Source organism: Rana temporaria, chromosome 1 (assembly GCF_905171775.1).
Source record: "Rana temporaria chromosome 1, aRanTem1.1, whole genome shotgun sequence".
NCBI lineage: Eukaryota > Metazoa > Chordata > Amphibia > Anura > Ranidae > Rana > Rana temporaria.
In genome coordinates, this window is record NC_053489.1 from 632,301,778 (window position 1) to 632,326,479 (window position 24,702).

At 45.7% G+C, this 24,702-nt stretch overlaps 1 protein-coding gene across 2 annotated transcripts in view; it reads left to right on the top strand.

Moving 5' to 3' along the window:
• The window catches only part of EVC2 (EvC ciliary complex subunit 2), a 270,686-nt gene that overhangs the window by 108,762 nt on the left and 137,222 nt on the right, over positions 1-24,702 (top strand). For both annotated transcript variants that reach the window (XM_040335408.1, XM_040335409.1), the window contains one exon: positions 403-525. In XM_040335408.1, coding sequence (XP_040191342.1) covers positions 403-525 — 123 coding nt within the window. The remainder of the gene's footprint in view (positions 1-402; positions 526-24,702) is intronic.

The following is a 24,702-nucleotide window of genomic DNA, read 5'->3' on the forward strand; positions in this document are numbered from 1 at the left end:
GCCCAGCACAAACTGGTAAATTCACATTTAAAATTTGCCCCCATGCTGAACCACAGGCTTTTCATGCTGATTTCTATCATCCTATCATGTGCAAGCAGAATTTGTAATTTTTTTATTTTCCTTGCACTTGATTGGGTATTCTTTACAAAGGGAAGCTTCACCACATTCACTAAGCTCTGGGGGAAATGCACTTGCAAAGTGCACAGTCTATTTGCCTTTAGTAAAGTGTGAAAGAAAGCCCTGCCTCTTCTTTCTAGATCACGGGAGAATTATATAAGAAGGGAAATAAAGTAGACGCATTGCTTTTATCTGACTTGAGCATGGCATTTGTTGTCTCCTAGATAGCATTAGCATTTCATGGGAAGTGTCAGTGTTATATGCTCTTTGTTTTTTCCCCTGCAGGTTTTACCCAACCATGGTCTGCACGGTGCTGGATTTGTCATCGCCTTTGTTTTGTCTTTTCTGTTGACATGCGCTATTTTTCTATTGTTATACCGTTTGAAAAAATTAAAGCCAAGGCGCGCAGTGAGTACATTTACATTTTGGGATCTATTCTTAATGCATTTACAAAGTAGGCTTTATTGACATATCCTCCGATAGACCAGGGGCCCATATTCACGCATGCTACCAAGCGCTCCTAGATGTTCATTTGGTTTTACATGCTACTGTAATGATGTATTCCATCAGGTGCTGCCAGGTTGCACCTCAGTCTGTTCAGGAGCTCAGTGATGCTCTGGTCCAGATCTGGGAGAAAGTACCCCAGGACACCATCCGTCGTCTCATTAGGAGCATGCCCTGATGTTGTCAGGCACAAGCACTTGGGGGGCCATACAAACTACTGAGGACCATTTTGAGTTGTTGCAATGAAATTTCAGCAAAATGGACTAGCTTGCTGCATAATTTTTTCACTTTGATTTTCGGGGTGTCTTTGAATTCAGCCCTCTGTAGGTGGGTAATTTTCATTTCCATCAAATGATGTGCCATCCTTTCATTCCTAACACATTACCCAGTCCATATCAGTATAGATATCCAGCATGAGATTTTTGCCCGTTGAGATCCAATATGTTTTCAAAGTGTTCCTTTAATTTTTTTGAGCAGTGTATTTTACCAAAAAATTGGGTTAGATATTGTGTTTTTTTCTTTTTTTCATTAAAATGTACATATACATATAGGGCCAGATTCAGAAAGGAGATACAACGGCGTATCTCCGGATAAGCCGTCGTATCTATGCGCCTGATTCACAGAATCAGTTACGCATAGATTTCCCTAAGATCCGACCGGCGTAAGTGTCTTACACCGTCATATCTTAGGCTGCATATTTACGCTGGTCACTAGGTGGCGCTTCCGTATATTTACGCGAGGAATATGCAAATGAGCTAGATACGCCGATTCAGAAACGTACATCCGGCGTATTTTTTTACGTCGTTTACGTTAGGCTTTTTCCGCCGTAAAGTTACCCCTGCTATATGAGGCGTAGCTAATGTTAAGTATGGACGTCCTTCCCGCGTCGAGTTTTTGAAATTTTATGTAGTTTGCGTAAGTTGTTCGCGAATAGGGCTGTACGTAAGTTACGTTCACGTCTAAAGCATTGACGATTTGCGGCGTAATTTCGAGTATGCGCACTGGGATTTTTTCACGAACGGCGCATGCGGGGTCACAGTTAATATACATAAAACACGCCCACATCATCCACATTTGAATTAGGCGGGCTTACTTACTCCAAAGTATCTGAATCCGGCCCACTATGTTTGGGGGATTCTATGTAATTTTCTAGCAAGAAATACTGATTCTTACTTGTAAGCAAAAAGTGGCAAATAAAAATCCTGCTCTTTAAGTGGCTAGCCTGTTGTACCCATTATTAGCCTTCCAGAGTCACTGAGGGGAGTAATCTCATAATTAGGGAGCTATTGTTTATGCTTCTAGTACTGCATTACACAATGGCCCGGATTCACGTAGCACTTACGCCGACGTATCTCGAGATACGCCACGTAAGTGTAAATGTGCGCCGTCGTATCTGTGCGCCGTGCCCACAGAACTAGATACGCCTGAAAATAGGCTTCCTACGACCGACGTAACTTCAAGGGGCGCTCCCATTGATTTACGATTTGAATATGCAAATGAGTGAGATACGCCGATTCATGAACGTACTTGCGCCCGGCGCATTAAGATACGCGGTTTACGTAAGGCTTATGTCCGGCGTATAGTTATTCCCCATCTATGAGACGCAACTCATGCAAAGGTATGGACCTGGGGACAGCCGTCGTATTTTACGTCGTTTACGTAGTAGTACGTGAATAGGGATGGGTGTAGGTTACGTTCACGCCGTAGGCAGTGATTCGACGTATCTTAGGGAGTATTTCCGACGTGATTCTGAGCATGCACACTGGGTTGCATCCACGGCCCATCATTTGCATGGGGTCACGCTTCATTTAAATGGATCACGCCCACTTCCACCTACTTTGAATTAGGCCGGCTTACGCCTACGAATTTACATTATGCCGGCGCAACGTTAGGAGCATTTGCTTTGTGAATACTGTGCTCGCCGCTCTGCGCTACGTCGGCGTAGCGTATATTCGATACGCTACGCCGGCATAACTATGCGCCATTGTATGTGAATCCGGGCCAATGAGTCTAGCCTTAAAGGAACCTGCGTTTATTGCACTGTATTTGTATTGCACTACTAATCTGGTGTGTTAACCTTTTACTTTGGTCTGTCAATACAGTCTGCTTATTCTCTAAAGGTCAGTGCGTGCCATGAATGTGTGACTGCTGGGAGTTCCCAGCCAAGGTATTCTGGTGGTGTCAGTGGGACTGAGGTTCTGCCTAGGGCTAGAGAAAGAACAGAGGACCCAATACTACCAACAGCTCCTGCTATATGATGTATAGGCGTGTGTCACAATAATCGCTGACACGGGTCCTGTTTTATGCATTTCGATGCATTTTCAAAAATGCAGAGGTGTGAATTCAGCCTGAGTCAATCAATTTTCATTATATTTTTACAAATATTCCCCTAGGTAATACAGCTTGCTGTACATGACATATGGTTTCTAAATCTTTCAGCTACTCCAAATAAAAGCAACACATTGACCATATGGCTGTTTATCAAACTGTACATTTTAAAAATACAGTATCTCACAAAAGTCAGTACACCCCTCACATTTTTGTAAATATTTTATTATATCTTTTTATGTGACAACACTGAAGAAATTACAATTTGCTACAATGTAAAGTAGTGAGTGTACAGCTTGTAGAACAGTGTAAATTTGCTGTCCCCTCAAAATAACTCAACACACAGCCATTAATGTCTAAACCGCTGGCAACAAAAGTGAGTACACCCCTAAGTGAAAATTTCCAAATTGGGCCCAAAGTGTCAATATTTTGTGTGGCCGCCATTATATTCCAGCACTACCTTAACCCTCTTGGGCATGGAGTTCACCAGAGCTTCACAGGTTGCCACTGGAGTCCTCTTCCACTCCTCCATGACGACATCACCGAGCTGGTGGATGTTAGAGACCTTGTGCTCCTCCACCCTCCGTTTGAGGATGCCCCACAGATGCTCAATAGGGTTTAGGTATGGAGACATGCTTGGCCAGTCCATCACCTTTACCCTCAGCTTCTTTAGCAAGGCAGTGGTCATCTTAGAGGTGTGTGTTGGGTTCATTATCATGTTGGATTCCTGCCCTGTGGCCCAGTCTACAAAGGGAGGGGATCATGCTCTGCTTCAGTATGTCACAGTACATGTTGGCATTCATGGTTCCCTCAATGAACTGTATCTCCCAGGTGCTGGCAGCACTCATGCAGCCCCAGAACATGGCACTCCATCCACTGTGCTTGACTGTAGGCAAGACACACTTGTCTTTGTACCTGGTTGCCGCCACACACACTTGACACCATCTGAACCAAATAAGTTTATCTTGGTCTCATTAGACCACAGGACATGGTTCCAGTAATCATGTCCTTAGTCTGCTTGTCTTCGGAAAACTGTTTGCAGGCTTTCTTGTGCATCATCTTTAGAAGAGGCTTCCTTCTGGGACAACAGCCATGCAGACCAATTTAATGCAGTGTGCAGTGTATGGTCTGAGCACTGAGAGGCTGACCATCCTCCTTCAACCTCTGCAGCAATGCTGGAAGCACTCATAGGTCTATTTCCCAAAGACAACCTCTGGATATGATGCTGAGCACGTGCACTCAACGTCTTTGGTTGACCATGGTGAGCCCTGTTCTGAGGAGAACCTGTCCTGTTAAATCACTGTATGGTCTTGGCCACCATGCTGCAGCTCAGTTTCAGGATCTTGGCAATCTTCTTATAGCATAGGCCATCTTAACTTAGAGCAACAATTCTTTTTTTCAGATCCTCAGAGAGTTCTTTGGCATGGGGTGCCATGTTGAACTTCCAGTGACCAGTATGAGAGAGTGAGAGCGATAATGCCAAATTTAACACACCTGCTCCCCATTCACACCTGAGACCTTGTAACATTAACGAGTCAAATGAAACCGGGGAGTGAAAATGGCTAATTGGGCCCAATTTGGACATTTTCACTTAGGGGTGTACTCACTTTTGTTGCCAGCGGTCTAGACATTAATGGCTGTGTGTTGAGTTACACTGTTATACAAGCTGTACACTCACTACTTTACATTGTAGCAAAGTGTAATTTCTTCAGTGATGTTACATGAAAAGATATAATAAAATATTTACAAAAATGTAAGGGGTGTACTCACTTTTGTGAGATGCTGTATATAATGTGTGTGTATGTGTGTATGTGTATATATATATATATATATATATGTATGTATGTATGTGTATATATATATATATATATATATATATATATATATGTAGCGCCCCCTTGCTTTCAGCATGGGCACTACACCTAAATTTAGTGGGAAGGGAGAGTTACTTTGCTCCCTTCCAGTGTTTGTTTAAATTTGGGACCTGCACTTCTCTCCTGCGGAGCTGTTGACAGGACACAGCCGTGTTGTTAGGCCAGAAGCCTGGGCCTAAATTCAGCGAGAGACCTGCCGCCCGGAAGGAAGCAAGACTCCAGCATCCAGTCCACGTACCCGGAGATCGCAGAGGAAATCCAGCTGTCAGCTGAACCAGTGGAACACCCTCGCCCGGGATCTTTGAGCTGTGGAGCGGTGATTCACCAGCGCTCCTTCTGAGGAGAATTCAGGCGGATCGGCCTGTCCGGTGAGAAAGCACTTGCTCAACTTCTGACTCTCCGTTTACACAGAACACCTAGAGCCACATCACAGGCCGGAGACACGTTCTCGGCCTCAACCCGAAACCCAGAGGCCCAGTTATTGTTCGGGCGCTCATAGCAGTGACTGACGCTGAGGAGTGCCAGCCCATCACCGTCTACTGTTCCAGACATTCTGTTTTAAAGTTCCATTACCAATTACCACTTTGGATTACAATTTCTTATGTGCACCAACTGGCCACAACGTGATCATTAACCGTTCTGTAGGATCGCCGGCTAGAGGGCACTCGCGAGTATGGACTGTCCACCTTAGTTTAAATGAGTGGTACCATTCTTAGCTAGGTCTTTCTACTGTCATTAATTGCTGATTCCTGCAAGGGCCCTTGCGAATCATAGTGAGTTATTGTTTATTGATTGTGCCTGTAATTATAACCTATGCTTGTTGCCTCAAGTGCTCACCAAGTAAACTTATTATTTTCCATTTAAACATGTCTACAGTGTAAAGTATATTTTCTCGCCTGGTAGAACCACTGCTAGCAGGTAATTTGGTTGCTGTTTGATTACTGCTATTGTGACCCCAGAGCAACAGAGGTTACAATATCTCAACTACCAGGATTCTGATGTGTCACAGAAGGGTTCAAGCTAATTAATAGGGGTGAGCTGAGCCAAAAGAGAGTAGATCACAAATCAACCAGTGGCTCTTTCGGGGGTAGCGCTACATATATAAAGTAAAAACTTGGATTGCGAGCATAATTCGTTCTGGAATGTTTGTAATCCAAAGCATTTGTATATCAAAGCAAATTTCCCCATAAGAAACAATGGAAAATCAAATGATTCATTCCACAATCATTTATTCATAGTTCTTTCAGTTTATAGTCCATAAAAGAAGATTATAGCAATGTGACTAGGTTGTGTAACCATAAAGGGATTAGAAGCAAAATCCAGCAGGAGCTACAGAGTATAAAAGAGAAGAGAGGCGCCTTTTTTTTTTTTTTTTGGTAGATCTAAAGAAGATTGTACAATCAAAGTCCACAGCTTAAATGATAAATTCACTTTAATAAATAAATAAATTCACTTTTTTTGCAGTTAAAAAATGTACATTTATTTATTTTTGGAGTCTGTAGATGGTGCCCTGCAGGTCCTATTGACGGCTACCCAGAACGGGCGCTCTCGCAGGGGTGTGCAGCGCTGTGATCGTGGCCGTGCTGCTGGAACGCGGCGCAACCCAGATCTCACTAAAGAGTTGCGTCCGTGGCGCTTTAACAATGTGATCGGCTGTGTCCAATCACAGCCGGTCACATGTAAACATGGAGATGCCGGTAATCGGCGCTCCTCGCCTCACACTGACAGAGTGTTATGGTGAGGAGAGCCGATCAGCGACATCTCCTCGCAGGGGACAACAAAACATGTAATCAGTGCCCTGATTACATTATAGTGCCAACAGTGCCACCAATCAGTGCCCATTAGTGATGCCAGTCAGTGCTTCGCATTAAAGCCCATCACTGCTGTCCATCAGTGCCGCCTATTAGTGGCACCTATCAGTGCCCATAAGTGCGTCAAATTAGTGCCTCCTCATCATTGTCAACTAATCAGTGCCCATAAGTGCCGCCTCATCAATGCCCACCAGTTGAACATATCAGTGCCCATCAGTGTCGCCTCATCATCGCACATTAGTGAAGGAGAAAAATTACTGATTTACAAAATTTACTGACAGAAACTAAGTAAAAATATATATATTTTTCAAAAAGTGTGACAGCGCTGAAAGCTGAAAAGTGGCCTTGGCAGGAGGGGGTGTAAGTGCCCAGTAGGCAAGTGGTTAAAGGTGAACTTATCCTTTAACACAGATGGTAATGGTTGTACTGGGCAGCAATACATCAGTGCTAAAGTCCCAAATCATGGGCAGCAATCTATAACATTTCGCTCAACATATTTTCAGAGTCCATGACATGGCACCATCTATCTGTGCCCCTTTGCATAATGTTAATCAGTTTTATATTCTGACCTCATACTAAAGAGAACTATATGTCACCGTCTTAAACACTTTTACCATGACCTATATAGGAGGGGATTAATGCTGCAATGTTGCCAGGAGGGTTTAATAATAGACACCCACTGCAAACTATTTTAGATACCACATTGAAGCTTTCTTTATTTATAGGGTAGAATCTTTGCTTTGCTAATAAACATTGAAGCTAAGCTCCAGGCACACAGCTACATATAGCATTGGAATACATATGTGGTACTGGAGCTGTTATACCTGCCTTTCTGTCCATCCAGCTCTTATATTTATACAGACCTGTCAGACAGCACAGCTAGCCTGGAGATCCTTCCCTTATGACCGTTATAAGCTAGGTCACCTCCTGCATCTCTTTCAAAGTATTTATTATGCTGCGGTGGTGTTGAAAACCTATGAAACGGCAATGCATGAATGTGTGTATGGTAGGGTGACCACATTTCCAAACTGCTATTCAGGGACACACCCCCTCTCTCACCTTCCCCCAAAAAAGATGAGGGGGGGCGGGTGGTAATGTAGTCTCAGGGTTGATGGGAAATTTGGCGGCGGGTTAATTGTCAGGTGAATGTGCCGCTTGCCACCTATAGCCTGCCACCAGATGCAGTGCTGCCGTCACTCCCTCTGCATGATGAGGTACATGTGTAGAAGAAAAGGAGTGGCATCACTATCTGGAGAGTGAAGATCACACCAGTCTCTGCTGCTTGCCGCTGGGTGCCGGAGAAGGAGGAGGTGCCAAGGTGGGTGGGGACAGCAGTGCTGCACTAGGCACAGGCCTTGCTCCCGGTCTCACTGTCTGAGAGTAAATTGTCACTGGTTGCAAGATGGCAGGCAGAGCTGACCCTAGCAACCAGTTCCGGAAATGTAGTTGTTAGTAGGGGGTGGCTGTGTCCTCCATTTCATTCCGGGACATTGTATTGTCCCAGAATGAAGGTGCCCGGGACCCAGGACAGACATGTCAATTGCGGGACAGTCCCGGGCAATCCGGGACACGTGGGCACCCTAGTGTATGGTACGTGTGTTTCCCTTGCGGTAATGTGCTAGTGAAAGCACACTTTACTTTAAAGCATAGGTGTGAATGGGCCCTTAGGGAGTATTTATTAAAAAAAATGAACTCCTATAGTAAGGTGACCAGATTTTTAAAATGAAATCCAGGGACATATTTTTTCTTTACTAGTAATGGCAACAATCAGCGACTCTCTGCCCGTTGCCGCCCACCTCACAGCCAAGTCTTAGGCCTCGTACACACGATCGAGGAACTCGTCGGAAAAGACACATCGTTTTCCTCGACGAGTTCCTTGTCAGGCTTGTGGAGAAACTCGACAAGCTTGCTTTGCGTACACACGGTCAAGACCAAATCTCCTCGTTCTCAAACGCGGTGACATACAATGGCAGGGGAAGTTAGATTCCACTGCCACAACCCTTGGGGCTGCTTTTGCGAATCTCATGTTACTGCGTGTTAAGTAAAAGTTTGGTAAGAGACGATTTGCACTTTTCAGTCTGTTACAGTGTGACAAATGTGTTATCTCCATTACAAACCCTACTTTTACCAAAGGTGCGCTCCCGTCTCATACTTTATTCTGAGCATGTGTGGGTTTCTAAGCATACACACGAACGTGTTTCTCGCCGTAAACCAGCCCGGCGAGGAAATTGAGACTCCCATCGAGGAAAAAGAGAACTTGTTCTCTTTTTTCCTTGTAGAGTTCCTCGACAGTTTCCTCGATGAAAAACATACACACGACCGGTTTCCTCGGCAAAAAAGCTCTGCCACCAAGTTTCTTGATGGATTCTATCGAGGAAAACGGTTGTGTGTTCGGGGCCTTACTCTTCGGGCCCCCGGCTACTACTGGATGGGGAGCGGAGGAAGATCACTCCGCCAGGGAAGGCAAGGAGTCACAAAATATTCCAACTGCACACCTTCCAGGAAAATGGCCAATAAGTAAAAGGGTGCTGAAACGATCACCAGCTGGGAACCCGGAAAGCAAATCATGTACACATATTCGCCAGCACACCAAGGATCATTGAAAAAACGTCCAAAAATGTAATGCATAATAGCGATCCAAAAAGGCTTTTTGGATCGCTATTATGCATTACATTTTTGGACGTTTTTTCAATGATCCTTGGTGTGCTGGCGAATATGTGTACAGGGAAGGCAAGGAGATCGGCAGGAGGCTGGCCAGGATTTGAGCCAAGGCAGAAGAACATGCGAGTGAAGCTGAATGGGAATGTGCCCGAAACTGAAGAAATATTCCCTTCGCTCCGACCAGCACATGATAAGGGGCACGGATAATGGGAAAAATACAACCCCCCTATGCTAGTAGCCACGGCGGAGTGGGGGTATGCAATTCTAATTTTTTTATATTAATTCTGCACTGACTGGGCCAGATTCACAAAGGTTAGCGGATCTTTAGATCCGTGTAACCTATGTGTTTTAAGATCCGCCCTCGCAAGTTTGTGAGGAAAGTGTCAAATTCACAACACACTTACCTCCAAACTTGCGACGGCGGATCCTAACTCCCCCGGCGGAATTCAAATTCCGCGGCTAGGGGAGTGTCATATTTAAATCAGGCGCGCTCCCGCGCGGATTTAAATACGCATGCGTCGTCCGGGGAATTTCCCGGCGTGCATTGCTCCCACTGACGTCAATAGGACGTCAGTGGTTGCGACGTGAGCGGGACTTGCGACGCGCGTGTTCGTGAATCGGCGTACGCAAACGACGTAGGAAATTTCAAAATCGACGCGGGAACGACGGCCATACTTAACAATACTTACCCCTGCTTTTAGCAGGGGTAAGTATACGACGGGTACCGCGCTACGGAAACGACGTAAGAACACAGCGTCGGGTCCGCGTACGTTCGTGAATTTCGCGTATCTCGCTGATTTACATATTATTCAGTGTAAATCAGCGGGAACGCCCCCGGCGCCATTTTTAAATCAAAAAACAGATCCGACAGTGTAACACAGTGTGACACTGTCGGATCTCAGCCCTATCTATGCGTATCTGATTCTATGAATCAGGTGCATAGATAGGACCAGTAAAAATCCGAGATACGATGGTGTATCTGAGATACTCCATCGTATCTCTTCTGTGAATCTGGCCCACTGTCTTTGAAATTGCCCCTGCCCCCTATTAAATCCAATCTGGGGACAAAACCAGGGACAGACTTGGTCCGGGGACAGTGTCCTCAATCAGGGGACTGTCCACTGAAACTGGGGATGTCTGGTCACCCTATCCTATAGCAAAGGATGCCTCTTATCTTGGTGCAGACGTCTAGGGAAACCAGTGAGCCAATCACACAAGCAGGAAACGCCACTTATGGTCTACACCAGGGATAGGCAACCTCGGCCCTTCAGATGTGGTGAAACTACAAATCCCATGAGACACTGCAAGACCCTGACAAATCACAGGCATGACTCCTAGAGGCGGATGGGATTTGTAGTTTCACCACAGCTGGAGTGCCAAGGGTGCCTACCCCTGGTGTAGAGAATGTCATATTGGGAGTAAGCAAAATGGGACATTTTCGAAAAATTACAGTGGCTTTAGATTGAAATGACAATTTTTTTTTTAATAACATGGCTAAAGGTACAAGCTTTTTTTTTTTTTTTTACATTAATGCTTTCTATAAAACCTTCTACAAGCAGCCCCCCCCCTCTATAGTTACTTGATCCAGCAATGTGCACAAGAGCAGCAGCTCTCTCTGCTTTCTCTCTCCTCATTGAACAGAGAGGCAGCAGTGGGAGCCATCCCAGTGCTGTCTATCACACACAGTAAAAAGGGAGCGGGGACGGGGCCAAGCATTGTGTGTCTATGTACACACAGGGCCATTTCTGGAGCAAATATGCAGGAGTGCCCCCATAACAAGTGACTTGCTATGGGAGGCACTCGGAGGGTGGAGCCAGGAGCGCTGACAAGGAAGAGGAGGATCGAGGCTGCTCTGTGCAAAACCATTACACAGAGCAGTTAAGTATAACATGGTTGTTTTTTATTTATTTTTCAATTTCACCTTTAGGATCAAATCACTTAAAATTACAAAATAGCTTATATAGCAATTCCAAAGGTGGGCCCATTAAACTCAGAAGACTGGGGATTTACTAAAGGCAAAAAGACTCTGCGAGTGCAGTTGCACTAATTTTCCTAAATGTAAATCAATTTACTTAAATGTAAATGTGGTGAAGCTTCAGTTTGTAAAGAATACCCAATCGGGTAGAAGGAAAATAAAGAAAAAAAAATGTCATTTTTGCTTCCACCGAAATAGATGATGGAAATCGGCAGGGCTTTATCACATTTACTAAGCTCTGGGGAAATGAGTGCAACTGCACAAAGTGCACTGTCTGTTTGCCTTTAGTAAATCCACCCCACTGTATTTTATACATATTTCTTATTCAATTTCCTCTAGATTTACCTTCAATTGTGTAGTGCAGAGGCCTGCCCGATTGCATACAAGTTAAGCCTAGGTTCACACTGCTGCGAATTCAAAATCGCGGTAAAATGCGCGATTTTACCGCGATTTCGCGGCTGCGATTTTGCCGCGATTTCGGCCGCAATTTAATGTAAATCGCAGCCCGAAAACGCAAAAAGTAGTACAGGAACTACTTTTTGAAATCGCAGATGCGGCGTCGCACTGATTAGGACAGTGCCATTGCCGACAATTGCCGCCGATTTGAGATGCGATTTGACATGTCAAATCGCATCTCAAATCGTTCCAAATCGTACCCAGTGTGAACCAGGGCTAAAAGTGTTAAGGTTTGACCTCCTATTATATAGTTTTGGTTAGGGTTGCACCGATGCCGTTTTTTTTATCAGTGAGTCTGAGTACTGATTATTTCGGTCAAGTACTCGCCTATACTGAGTACCTATTATTTCCGGTGCGATTTGTGTTAATACAAAATAAATGGGCCCATATTGCACTGCAAAGAATTGCATGCGATTTGAATGGGAATGTATGGCGACTCCTGTCCGAATAGCATGCGATTTCCCCCACCGCTCCCATGTGTGTGTGTATAGAAAGGGAACTGCCATCTAGTGGGCAGTTTATTAAAAAATGTATAACTCACATTAAAGGGGTTGTAAAGGTTTGTTTTTATTTTCTAAATAGGTTTCTTTTAAGCTAGTGCATTGTTGGTTCACTTACCTTTTCCTTCGATTCCCCTTCTAAATGTTTTTTTTCTTTGTCTGAATTTCTCACTTCCTGTTTCTCCTCAGTAAACTTCACACCATCATCCGAGCGGTGGTTAGTCAGCCAGAACAGCTTACTGAGGGGGAACAGGAAGTGAGAAATTCAGACAAAGAAAAAAACATTTAGAAGTACATACAGTGCCTTGCGAAAGTCACTGGTCGCAGTGAAAGGTCGCAATTGAACTTTGCAACCTTTTGCCACATTTCAGGCTTCAAACATAAAGATATAAAACTGTAAATTTTTTTGAAGAATCAACAAGTGGGACACAATCATGAAGTGGAACGAAATTTATTGGATATTTTAAACTTTTTAAACAAATAAAAAACGGAAAAATTGGGCGTGCCAAATTATTCAGCCCCCTTAAGTTAATACTTTGTAGCGCCACCTTTTGCTGCGATTACAGCTGTAAGTCGCTTGGGGTATGTCTCTATCAGTTTTGCACATCGAGAGACTGAAATTTTTGCCCATTCCTCCTTGCAAAACCGCTCGAGCTCAGTGAGGTTGGATGGAGAGCGTTTGTGAACAGCAGTTTTCAGTTCTTTCCACAGATTCTCGATTGGATTCAGGTCTGGACTTTGACTTGGCCATTCTAACACCTGGATATGTTTATTTGTGAACCATTCCATTGTAGATTTTGCTTTATGTTTTGGATCATTGTCTTGTTGGAAGACAAATCTCCGTCCCAGGTCTTTTGCAAACTCCATCAGGTTTTCTTCCAGAATGGTCCTGTATTTGGCTCCATCCATCTTCCCATCAATTTTAACCATCTTCCCTGTCCCTGCTGAAGAAAAGCAGGCCCAAACCATGATGCTGCCACCACCATGTTTCACAGTGGGGATGGTGTGTTCAGGGTGATGAGCTGGGTTGCTTTTACGCCAAACATAACGTTTTGCATTGTTGCCAAAAAGTTCAATTTTGGTTTCATCTGACCAGAGCACCTTCTTCCACATGTTTGGTGTGTCACCCAGGTTTTATGGATATCTTTAAGAAATGGCTTTCTTCTTGCCACTCTTCCATAAAGGCCAGATTTGTGCAGTATACAGGGACTGATTGTTGTCCTATGGACAGAGTCTCCCACCCCAGCTGTAGATCTCTGCAGTTCATCCAGAGTGATCATGGGCCTCTTGGCTGCATCTCTGATCATTCTTCTCCTTGTATGAGCTGAAAGTTTAGAGGGACGGCCAGGTCTTCGTAGATTTGCAGTGGTCTGATACTCCTTCCATTTCAATATTATCGCTTGCACAGTGCTCCTTGGGATGTTTAAAGCTTGGGAAATCTTTTTGTATCCAAATCCGGCTTTAAACTTCTTCACAACAGTATCTCGGACCTGCCTGGTGTGTTCCTTGTTCTTCATGATGCTCTCTGCGCTTTAAACGGACCTCTGAGACTATCACAGTGCAGGTGCATTTATACAGAGACTTGATTACACACAGGTGGATTCTATCTATCATCATTAGTCATTTTTATAATTACTTATTTTCTTTATTTTCCAAATTGCACCACATACATAAAAACAAATAACAATGACGAGAAAGAATACAAAAAGACATCTCCGTACAAATTTAAATAAAAATACCTACATACATTACATTATCCCCCTCCCCCCCCTGGGCACCATCGCCCCCCCCCTCTCCTCCCATCCCCCCCCGTCCCGCTCCCCACCTACAAGAGGCAGGGAGGGACGCCAGGAAGAGAGAAAAAGAGAAGGAGGGGAAAGAAAAGAAGAGAGAAAGGCGCGCCTCCCCCGTGACCCCCTAGATCCCATCAACTTATGACCTCCCTACGACACAAAAAAGGAGGAATTCAATACCACCCTAAAAAAAAAAAGTTTTAACAAAAAAAATAAGAAAAATTTGTGCAGAACTTAATAGTCCTTAATTTCGTGACTTTAGTGAATCCTGGGACCCCACTGCCCCCTCCCTTAACCCCCTTCCACCCGAGTCCTTAATAGGAGACAGGGGGGAAAAAAGAAAAGAGAAAGAGAGGGGAAAAAAAATAAAAATAAAAAAAAAAGTTCTTGTTTCGTGCCTCTTTGCCTCCCATCACCTTATCTGCCCCCCCCCCCCCCCCCTACCATGCGAAGGGGAGAAGTTTCATGACCACCTCATAAAAAAGTGAGGAAAAAAAAAAATTGAATGTGTCCTTTTTCTTTCATCATCATCATTAGTCATTTAGCTCAACATTGGATCATTCAGAGATCCTCACTGAACTTCTGGAGAGAGTTTGCTGCACTGAAAGTAAAGGGGCTGAATAATTTTGCACGCCCAATTTTTCAGTTTTTTATTTGTTAAAAAAGTTTGAAATATCCAATAAATTTCGTTCCACTTCATGATTGTGTCCCACTTGTTGATTCTTCAAAAAAAATTACAGTTTTATATCTTTATGTTTGAAGCCTGAAATGTGGCAAAAGGTCGCAAAGTTCAAGGGGGCCGAATACTTTCGCAAGGCACTGTATATGGTCAAACGCTAAATCTGCATAATGTCCTGTGATGTCAGCTTGGGGGCAGACCACCTATACGTGTTATCCAGCCCTGTGAGCACCTCCAGCGGCCATGATTTTTTTTATCATCGGCAGGGACCAGGACACTATGCAGATTTTGCATTGGACCAGATTTGTATTTAAAGCAGAGGTTCCGCTGATTTTTTTTTTAAAAGCTAGCAGTTATAAATACTGCAGCTGCTGACTTTAAAAAAATGAACACTTACTTATCTAGCACGCCCGTGAAGTCGTCAGCCGAGGATGAGCAATCGTTCGTCCGTTGGCTGCACAAGCCGCCATCCTCGATTAGGGAATTGCGGCTTCACTGCCCGGTTCCCTACAGTGTATGCGCGAGTAGCGCGCCGCCCCGTCACTGGTCCCCGCTCTCTCCTGGGAACAGTGTGTTTCCCAGAAGACAGCGGGGGCTGCGGGTAGGGGTGTGGCTACCACAGTTCCTATTCCTAGTCTCAGACAAGTATCTGCACCCCCCTCCCCCTGAAGGGGGCCAAATGTGACACCAGAGGGGGGAGAAGGTTCCAAAAAGCGGAAGCTTCATTTTTGGGTGGAGCTCCGCTTTAATGTGAGTTACATTTTTTTTAATTGACCACTAAATGGCGCTTACCTTTCTGTACACACGCACAGGAGCTGTGGGGAAATTGCATGTGATTCGGACAGGAATTGCACCGTATTCCTGTTCAAATCGCATGCGGTTCTTTGCAGTGTTATTCGCGCCCATTAATTTTGTATGACCGCAAATCGCACTGCAAAGTTTCCGTATCAGGACTCTTGATATCCGCACCAATATCTGTATCGGTGCATCTCTAGTTTTGGTAAATCTATAAGGGCACTTTCACACTGAGACGCGGGGGCGTCGGCGGTAAAGCGCTGCTATTTTTAGCAATGCTAAACGGTCGTTTTACAGGCACTTTTCGGCCGTTAGCGGGGCACTTTTAACCCCTGCTAGAGGCTGAATAAAGGGTTAAGAGTGCCGCTGCCATGACACTCTGTAGGCACTTTGGCGGTGCTGCCCATTGATTTCAATGGGCAGGGGCGCTTTAGGAGCAGTGTATACTCAAAGATGCTGCTTGCAGGACTTTTTTTAATGTCCCGCCAGCGCACCGCCACAGTGTGAAAGCCCTCGGGCTTTCAGACTTGAGTGACAGTAAAGGCGTATATGGCCAGCCTAAAGACTGGTTCACAACAGTGGCTTCATTGGAATGCAGCCGCTGGTGTGCTGTAGGATGACAGCAGTACTGATGCGCCGATTGCAGTGCATTGTTTACTTTTTTTTTTTTAACAAACTTTATTAAAATATCACACAGTGACATACTCTAAACTGCTGCTGGGAGAAAAGAGAGCCCATGTTTCTGGCTGACAGTTTACGGTAAATGTCAATGAATCACAAAAAGACCACCCTGGAGATAAGCAGAGCTTTCCATCAAGTCTTCCAATTTGTTTCATGGCCCAGGTCCCCTTCAGCTAGGATGCTGAACTGCCCATTCGCTTTAAAGTCACAGCAAAAATTGCCTGTTGTGCTCGTCCTCTTTTATGTCGCTGCCACAAAAAAGACAAATGGCATTATTACGTGCAATCTTGGCCTTCCCAGCCTTCCCTATGAAGTCCAGGGCCCAGAACGATTTCTAATATCTAATCTGTCTGTTCCACATACACACACTCCCTTGTACTGATGCCTCAGGCTGTGGCTCTCATCTCGGCTTGTTTGTGAGCAGTGGGTGATATTTAGCTGTGCGAGGGCCGCTGGCTCTGCATTATATCCTCTATTTCACGCTGATCCAATAATGGCTATACTGATTTGATAAGAATCCTATTATAATGGCAAAACTTGGGACACATTTTTTTGTTTCCAAGAACAAATTCGCCAGCTGCCTTTTCAATGTTTCTGGTTTTATGGAAAGCTGAAACCCACACAAATAAAATCAGTTCTTTCTCCTTAAAGCGGAGTTCCACCCTGAATTTATTTGTTTTACATTTTGCCAGTCCTTGATCAATAATGACAAACATTTGGAGTGAAAATTTCCCCAGGAAGTGAAGCCGCAAGGCTTCACTTCCTGATTCCCTTACCTAAGATGGCAGCACCCACACCCGTGAGACAGATCGGCTTTGGGTGCCCTGGACAGGTAAGTGTCCACATATTACAAGTCAGCAAAAAAAAATGTGTTTACTTACCCAAAGTGCCCTGTTGCTAGGTGGTGGCTCCTAATCAAAGGAAATTACGTGATTTAAGGCGGATAGCAGAGATGAGGGTTACTACTGAGTTGGGGCATCAGCAGAGCTGGGGTTACTACTGAGTGGGGCATCAGCAGGGATGAGGGTTACTACTGAGTGGGGCATCAGCAAAGATGAGGGTTAGTACTGAGTGGGGCATCAGCTGAGATGAGGGTTACTACTGAGTTGGGGCATCCGCAGAGATGAGGGTTACTACTGAGTTGGGACATCAGCAAAGATGAGGGTTACTGCTGAGTGGGGCAACAGCAGAGATGAGGGTTTCTTCTGAGTTGGGACATCAGCAGAGATGAGGTTTACTTCTGAGTTGGGGCATCAGCAGAGATGAGGGTTACTTCTGAGTTGGGGCATCAGCAGAGATGAGGGTTACTTCTGAGTTGGGGCATCAGCAGAGATGAGGGTTACTACTGAGTTGGGGCATCAGCAGAGATGAGGTTTACTTCTGAGTTGGGGCATCAGCAGAGATGATGGTTACTACTGAGTTGGGGCATCAGCAGAGATGAGGGTTACTACTGAGTTGGGGCATCAGCAGAGATGAGGGTTACTACTGAGTTGGGGCATCAGCAGAGATGAGGTTTACTTCTGAGTTGGGGCATCAGCAGAGATGAGGTTTACTTCTGAGTTGGGGCATCAGCAGAGATGAGGGTTACTTCTGAGTTGGGACATCAGCAGAGATGAGGGTTACTACTGAGTTGGAGCATCAGCAGAGATGAGGGTTACTACTGAGTTGGGGCATCAGCAGAGATGATGGTTACTACTGAGTTGGGGCATCAGCAGAGCTGGGGGTTGCTACTCAGTGGGGCATCAGCAGAGCTGGGGGTTGCTACTCAGTGGGACCTCAGCAGAGCTGGGGGTTACTGCTGAGAGGGGCATCAGCAGAGATGAGGGTTACTACTGAGTGGGGCATCAGCAAAGATGAGGGTTAGTACTGAGTGGGGCATCAGCTGAGATGAGGGTTACTACTGAGTTGGGGCATCCGCAGAGATGAGGGTTACTACTGAGTTGGGACATCAGCAAAGATGAGGGTTACTGCTGAGTGGGGCAACAGCAGAGATGAGGGTTTCTTCTGAGTTGGGGCATCAGCAGAGATGAGGGTTACTTCTGAGTTGGGGCATCAGCAGAGATGAGGGTTACTTCTGAGTTGGGGCATCAGCAGAGATGAGGGTTACTACTGAGTTGGGGCATCAGCAGAGATGAGGTTTACTTCTGAGTTGGGGCATCAGCAGAGATGAGGTTTACTTCTGAGTTGGGGCATCAGCAGAGATGATGGTTACTACTGAGTTGGGGCATCAGCAGAGATGAGGGTTACTACTGAGTTGGGGCATCAGCAGAGATGAGGGTTACTTCTGAGTTGGGACATCAGCAGAGATGAGGGTTACTACTGAGTTGGAGCATCAGCAGAGATGAGGGTTACTACTGAGTTGGGGCATCAGCAGAGATGATGGTTACTACTGAGTTGGGGCATCAGCAGAGCTGGGGGTTGCTACTCAGTGGGGCATCAGCAGAGCTGGGGGTTGCTACTCAGTGGGACCTCAGCAGAGCTGGGGGTTACTGCTGAGAGGGGCATCAGCAGAGATGAGGGTTACTACTGAGTGGGGCATCAGCAAAGATGAGGGTTAGTACTGAGTGGGGCATCAGCTGAGATGAGGGTTACTACTGAGTTGGGGCATCCGCAGAGATGAGGGTTACTACTGAGTTGGGACATCAGCAAAGATGAGGGTTACTGCTGAGTGGGGCAACAGCAGAGATGAGGGTTTCTTCTGAGTTGGGGCATCAGCAGAGATGAGGGTTACTTCTGAGTTGGGACATCAGCAGAGATGAGGGTTACTACTGAGTTGGAGCATCAGCAGAGATGAGGGTTACTACTGAGTTGGGGCATCAGCAGAGATGATGGTTACTACTGAGTTGGGGCATCAGCAGAGCTGGGGGTTGCTACTCAGTGGGGCATCAGCAGAGCTGGGGGTTGCTACTCAGTGGGACCTCAGCAGAGCTGGGGGTTACTGCTGAGAGGGGCATCAGCAGAGATGAGGGTTACTACTGAGTGTGGAATCAGCAGAGATGAGGGTTACTACTGAGTGGGGCATCAGCAGAGGTGAGGGTTACTACTGAGTTGGGACATTAGCAGAGCTGGGGTTACTACTGAGTTGGGAAATCAGAGGAGACGAGGGTTACTACTGAGTGGGGCATCAGCAGAGATAAGGGTTACTTCTGAGTTGGGACATCAGCATAGCTGGGGCTACTACTGAGTTGGGACATCAGCAGAGATGAGGGTTACTACTGAGTGGGGCATCAGCAGAGGTGAGGGTTACTACTGAGTTGGGACATTAGCAGAGCTGGGGTTACTACTGAGTTGGGAAATCAGAGGAGACGAGGGTTACTACTGAGTGGGGCATCAGCAGAGATAAGGGTTACTTCTGAGTTGGGACATCAGCATAGCTGGGGCTACTACTGAGTTGGGACATCAGCAGAGATGAGGGTTACTACTGAGTGGGGCATCAGCAGAGGTGAGGGTTACTACTGAGTTGGGACATTAGCAGAGCTGGGGTTACTACTGAGTTGGGAAATCAGAGGAGACGAGGGTTACTACTGAGTGGGGCATCAGCAGAGATAAGGGTTACTTCTGAGTTGGGACATCAGCATAGCTGGGGCTACTACTGAGTTGGGACATCAGCAGAGATGAGGGTTACTACTGAGTGGGGCATCAGCAGAGATGAGGGTTACTACTGAGTGGGGCATCAGCAGAGCTGGGGTTACTACTGAGTTGGGACATCAGCATAGCTGGGGCTACTACTGAGTTGGGACATCAGCAGAGATGAGGGTTACTACTGAGTGGGGCATCAGCAGAGATGAGGGTTACTACTGATCGGGGCATCAGCAGAGCTGGGGTTACTACTGAGTGGGGCATCAGCAGGGATGAGGGTTACTACTGAGTGGGGCATCAGCAGGGATGAGGGTTACTACTGAGTGGGGCATCAGCTGAGATGAGGGTTACTACTGAGTTGGGGCATCCGCAGAGATGAGGGTTACTACTGAGTTGGGACATCAGCAGAGATGAGGGTTACTTCTGAGTTGGGGCATCAGCAGAGATGAGGGTTACTTCTGAGTTGGGGCATCAGCAGAGATGAGGGTTACTTCTGAGTTGGGACATCAGCAGAGATGAGGGTTACTACTGAGTTGGGGCATCAGCAGAGATGAGGGTTACTACTGAGTTGGGGCATCAGCAGAGATGATGGTTACTACTGAGTTGGGGCATCAGCAGAGCTGGGGGTTGCTACTCAGTGGGGCATCAGCAGAGCTGGGGGTTGCTACTCAGTGGGACCTCAGCAGAGCTGGGGGTTACTGCTGAGAGGGGCATCAGCAGAGATGAGGGTTACTACTGAGTGTGGAATCAGCAGAGATGAGGGTTACTACTGAGTGGGGCATCAGCAGAGGTGAGGGTTACTACTGAGTTGGGACATTAGCAGAGCTGGGGTTACTACTGAGTTGGGAAATCAGAGGAGACAAGGGTTACTACTGAGTGGGGCATCAGCAGAGATAAGGGTTACTTCTGAGTTGGGACATCAGCATAGCTGGGGCTACTACTGAGTTGGGACATCAGCAGAGATGAGGGTTACTACTGAGCGGGGCATCAGCATAGCTGGGGCTACTACTGAGTTGGGACATCAGCATAGCTGGGGCTACTACTGAGTTGGGACATCAGCATAGCTGGGGCTACTACTGAGTTGGGACATCAGCAGAGATGAGGGTTACTACTGAGTGGGGCATCAGCAGAGATGAGGGTTACTACTGAGTGGGGCATCAGCGGATATCATGGTTACTACTGAGTTGGGGCATCGGCAGATATCATGGTTACTTCTGAGTGGGGCATCAGCAGATATCATGGTTACTTCTGAGTGGGGCATCAGCAGATATGAGGGTTACTACTAAGTTGGGGCATCGGCAGAGCTGGTGTTACTACTGAGTGAGGCATCGGCAGAGCTTAGGGTTATTACTGAGTGGGGCATTGGCAGAGCTGGGGGCTATTTCTTAGTGCGGGATCAGCAGAGCTGGGGGTTAATAATGAGCAGGGCATCTGTTGAACGAGGGTACTAATGAGCTGAGTGGGGGTACACCTGAGCTGAGGTTCTCCTGGGCACCTTTAAAACAAATCGAAAATCGGCACCCATAGAGCATTTGCCAAGCTTAAAAAAGCATGACTGAAGCACCACAGAAGCATCAAAAAAGCATGCTGAAACGGTAGGTGCTTTATTGTGTGTTGGTCGAAGCACGTGTAAATGAGCCTCAAGTTATTGTGTGCCACATTCCTGTGTCATCACTATGGTGCTGATACAATTGCATCTCCCTGTAAATAAGAAAATACATGAGAAAAGGTCATCACATTCACAGACCACATTTCAGCTTGACAGTTTTTCAGTTTTTCTTTTTTCATTTTCACTTGGTGATCTTGCCAGTAACACGCTTCCTGTCCTTGGGTGACTATTTCTCTTTTTTTGTTTACAAACGTTTTATTTGGAAGACAAGAAATACTTCTCAATTTACTTTATCTACAGGGGAAAACCTTTGTTACACTATGACATGTTGATCCTGCTAGAAATCTAGTGATGTCCTGTGCACTCTGAAGCTCTGTACACACGGGCCAGAATCTCGTCAGGAATTTTTTTTTATTTAAATAAAACTAGGTTAGGAAAGGAGATTTGGATTCCGGCACAATTTAGACAGTCAAAAGAGCACTTGTACACGATTACACGGACATCTATGTTAATATGGGATAGGGTTCACAAAAACGAAAAATGGGGATACAATTCCCTACTAATACCACTATACGACACAAATTATTTTGCACCAGGGAAAGTAAGCTTGTCTGGGAGTTGGATAAAGAAAACTGACGTAAAATTAAGGGATATAGTGAAAGATGGCAAAATCTGTAATTATCAGGAACTTGGGGAACACAAAGAAATGTTTGCGCTGAATTGGCTGAGATACCAACAGTTGAAACATTTTGTGGACTCCCTTCCTTCGTCCGATCAGGCTAGAGGGAAATTTGCTCCCACTAGAGCGTATGTGCCTGGCCTCGAGCGGACGAGGTGGGATCTCACGGATTTATAAAATATTGTCGGGACTAAAAAATAAGGGGCTACCTCCGTATATTAAAAAATGGGATGAAGAGTTGGCAACAGGGGACACTGAGAGAGATTTTGGGAAAATACTGAAGATGACGCACATCACTTCAACTAACTGCGGGTTGATAGAAATGAATTTTAAATGTTTATCAAGATGGTATATCACCCCAGATATTGCACATCGATTCCAAGGGGAGACTTCCGGATTCTGTTGGAGGGGTTGTACGGAACCCGGAACCATGTCACACCTTTGGTGGATGTGCCCCAAAATCAACAGATATTGGCATAAAGTGGTATCATTAATCAAGGAAATGACTGGAATTAAAATAGCAGTTGACCCGTGGGTGTGTTTGTTCCACGGGACAAACATGACTAGTAAACAGTATATGAGAACCTTGCTCCCCCATATCCTGAATGCAGCAAAGAGCCTGATCCCTAAACACTGGAAAGATCCTGAGAGCCCAACAATGAAGAATTGTCTTGATAAAATAAATGATATTTATTACATTGAACAGCTTAAGTTTATGGGGGAGGAAGGTGAAAGGGGATTCAAACTTAAATGGACTGGGTTGACTATAAGTCATCACAGAGTTATCTAGTCCGGATGGTATAGGGCAGGAGGTGTAGTGAAGTAAAAGTTGATAAACTAAGAGACTGAGGTTCGGAGAGAAAGGGGTGGGTCTGGGTAAGGGGGGGGGGGGTGGGGATGGGTTAGTCGACTTGGGTAGGGGCACTTCGGTTTTATGATGTAATTTTTTTTGTACTTTGCCATACTGTGGCCATGCTGGCTTAATATAAACACATAATGACATAGCAAACAAAGCAAAACAAAAAAAAAGGCAAAAAAAAAAAAAGACATTTCCCACCATGATGCGAACCAGGATGGAGACAGCGTATGATTGCAAAATTGATTAGGTCTCCGGTAAGTGTTCTCTGAGTCGAAAAAAAGAAAGAAAAAAAAAAAAGAGAAAAAAAGGAATTTTTTTTAATTTTATCCTGACGAGATTCTTGGCAAGAATCTCTTGCCGCCCGAGTGTACAGACACTACTTTCAAAAGAACAGCGGTTCTTTTGGAAGGCAAGAACGCGGTGACGTCATCGCATACGACGGGCATGTGCTCGTCACATTCGATGCCGTCGCCGCCATCTTGTTGCACCCTACCTATGCCTAGGAAGCTACTGCGCATGCTTCAAAGTCATTTCGAGCATGCGCGGGTTTCCACGGCGACAGGTAAACATACGCACTCTCTGGTTTCTCGGCAGGAAAACAGGCCGAGAATCACGACGAGAAAATGAAGAACATGTTCTCTATTTTTCTCGTCAAGATTTTAGGCAGTTTTCTTGACGAGAAACCTGAAAGCCTCGTACCCACGCACGGTATACTCGGCAAGAAAGCTCTGCCAGCATTTTTTTTGCTGGTTCTTGTCGAGTAAACCGAACGTCTGTACGAGGCTTCACTTTAGACTGACCATAGAACAGCCAGCGGACGGATTGAAAAAAAACAATCTGATTTCTCCATCTACACAAGCTAGGTAGAAGGAATCCTCCGCGCGATGCCATTGTATTCTGACAGCGGAACTCCTCCATCAGAATACATTATCAATGGGCTGCAGCCTTTGATCGAGACAAATTTCTCAGCAAGCCTGTTTGACAGAAATCCATTTATAGATTGACTTTGGTCGCCTGGGAGTGTCCACATATGAATCGAAAATAGGCCAGTCCCTATAAAAAAATGTTTTAAAGCACCCGTCCCACTTTACCTTACGCGCTTACGTGAACGCATATGTTATTCCCGCACACATATGTAAACGGTGATCGCACCACACATGAGAGGTATTGTCACAAACATCAGAGCAAGAGCAATAATTCTAGCACCAGACCTCTGGTGCAACTCCAAACTGGTAACCTTTAACCCCTTGCCGCCGAGCGTACGCAGATCTGTGTCTTTGGCTTTCAGGGGTTATACCGGGAGGATGCCTGCAGCTGCAGGCATCATACCGGTACCGTTGTTTAGAGCAGGCGATCGGCTCTCCGATGATAACAACAGATGCGGCTAAGAGCCACTCGGTTGTTATCCTGGAGGAGCGGGAGGGGACAATCCCCCTTCCGCCGCTCTGACCGGGCCTCCCGTCCCACCGGGAAACCCGGCGAACCACGATGCGCCTATTCCGGCACCTAGCCTCAGACTGGAACAAAGCCGTAAATGTCTTCATTCCAATCTCTTGACTGTAAACACGGAAGCAACGTCACTTCTGGTTTACTCGGCTGCCAATGGGTCCGGATTTAAAAAAATATACAGTATTCCGAATCGTCGTTTTCGGCGATCTGAATACTTTGTACCAAGGAGGGATTGGGGGGTCTGTCACCACCTACCCGTCACCACCTATTTAAAAAAAAAACACAATTAAATAATATACAAATAAATAAGAAAAAAAAAACAATTTAAAGTGCGCCCGTTCCTGCGAGCTCGC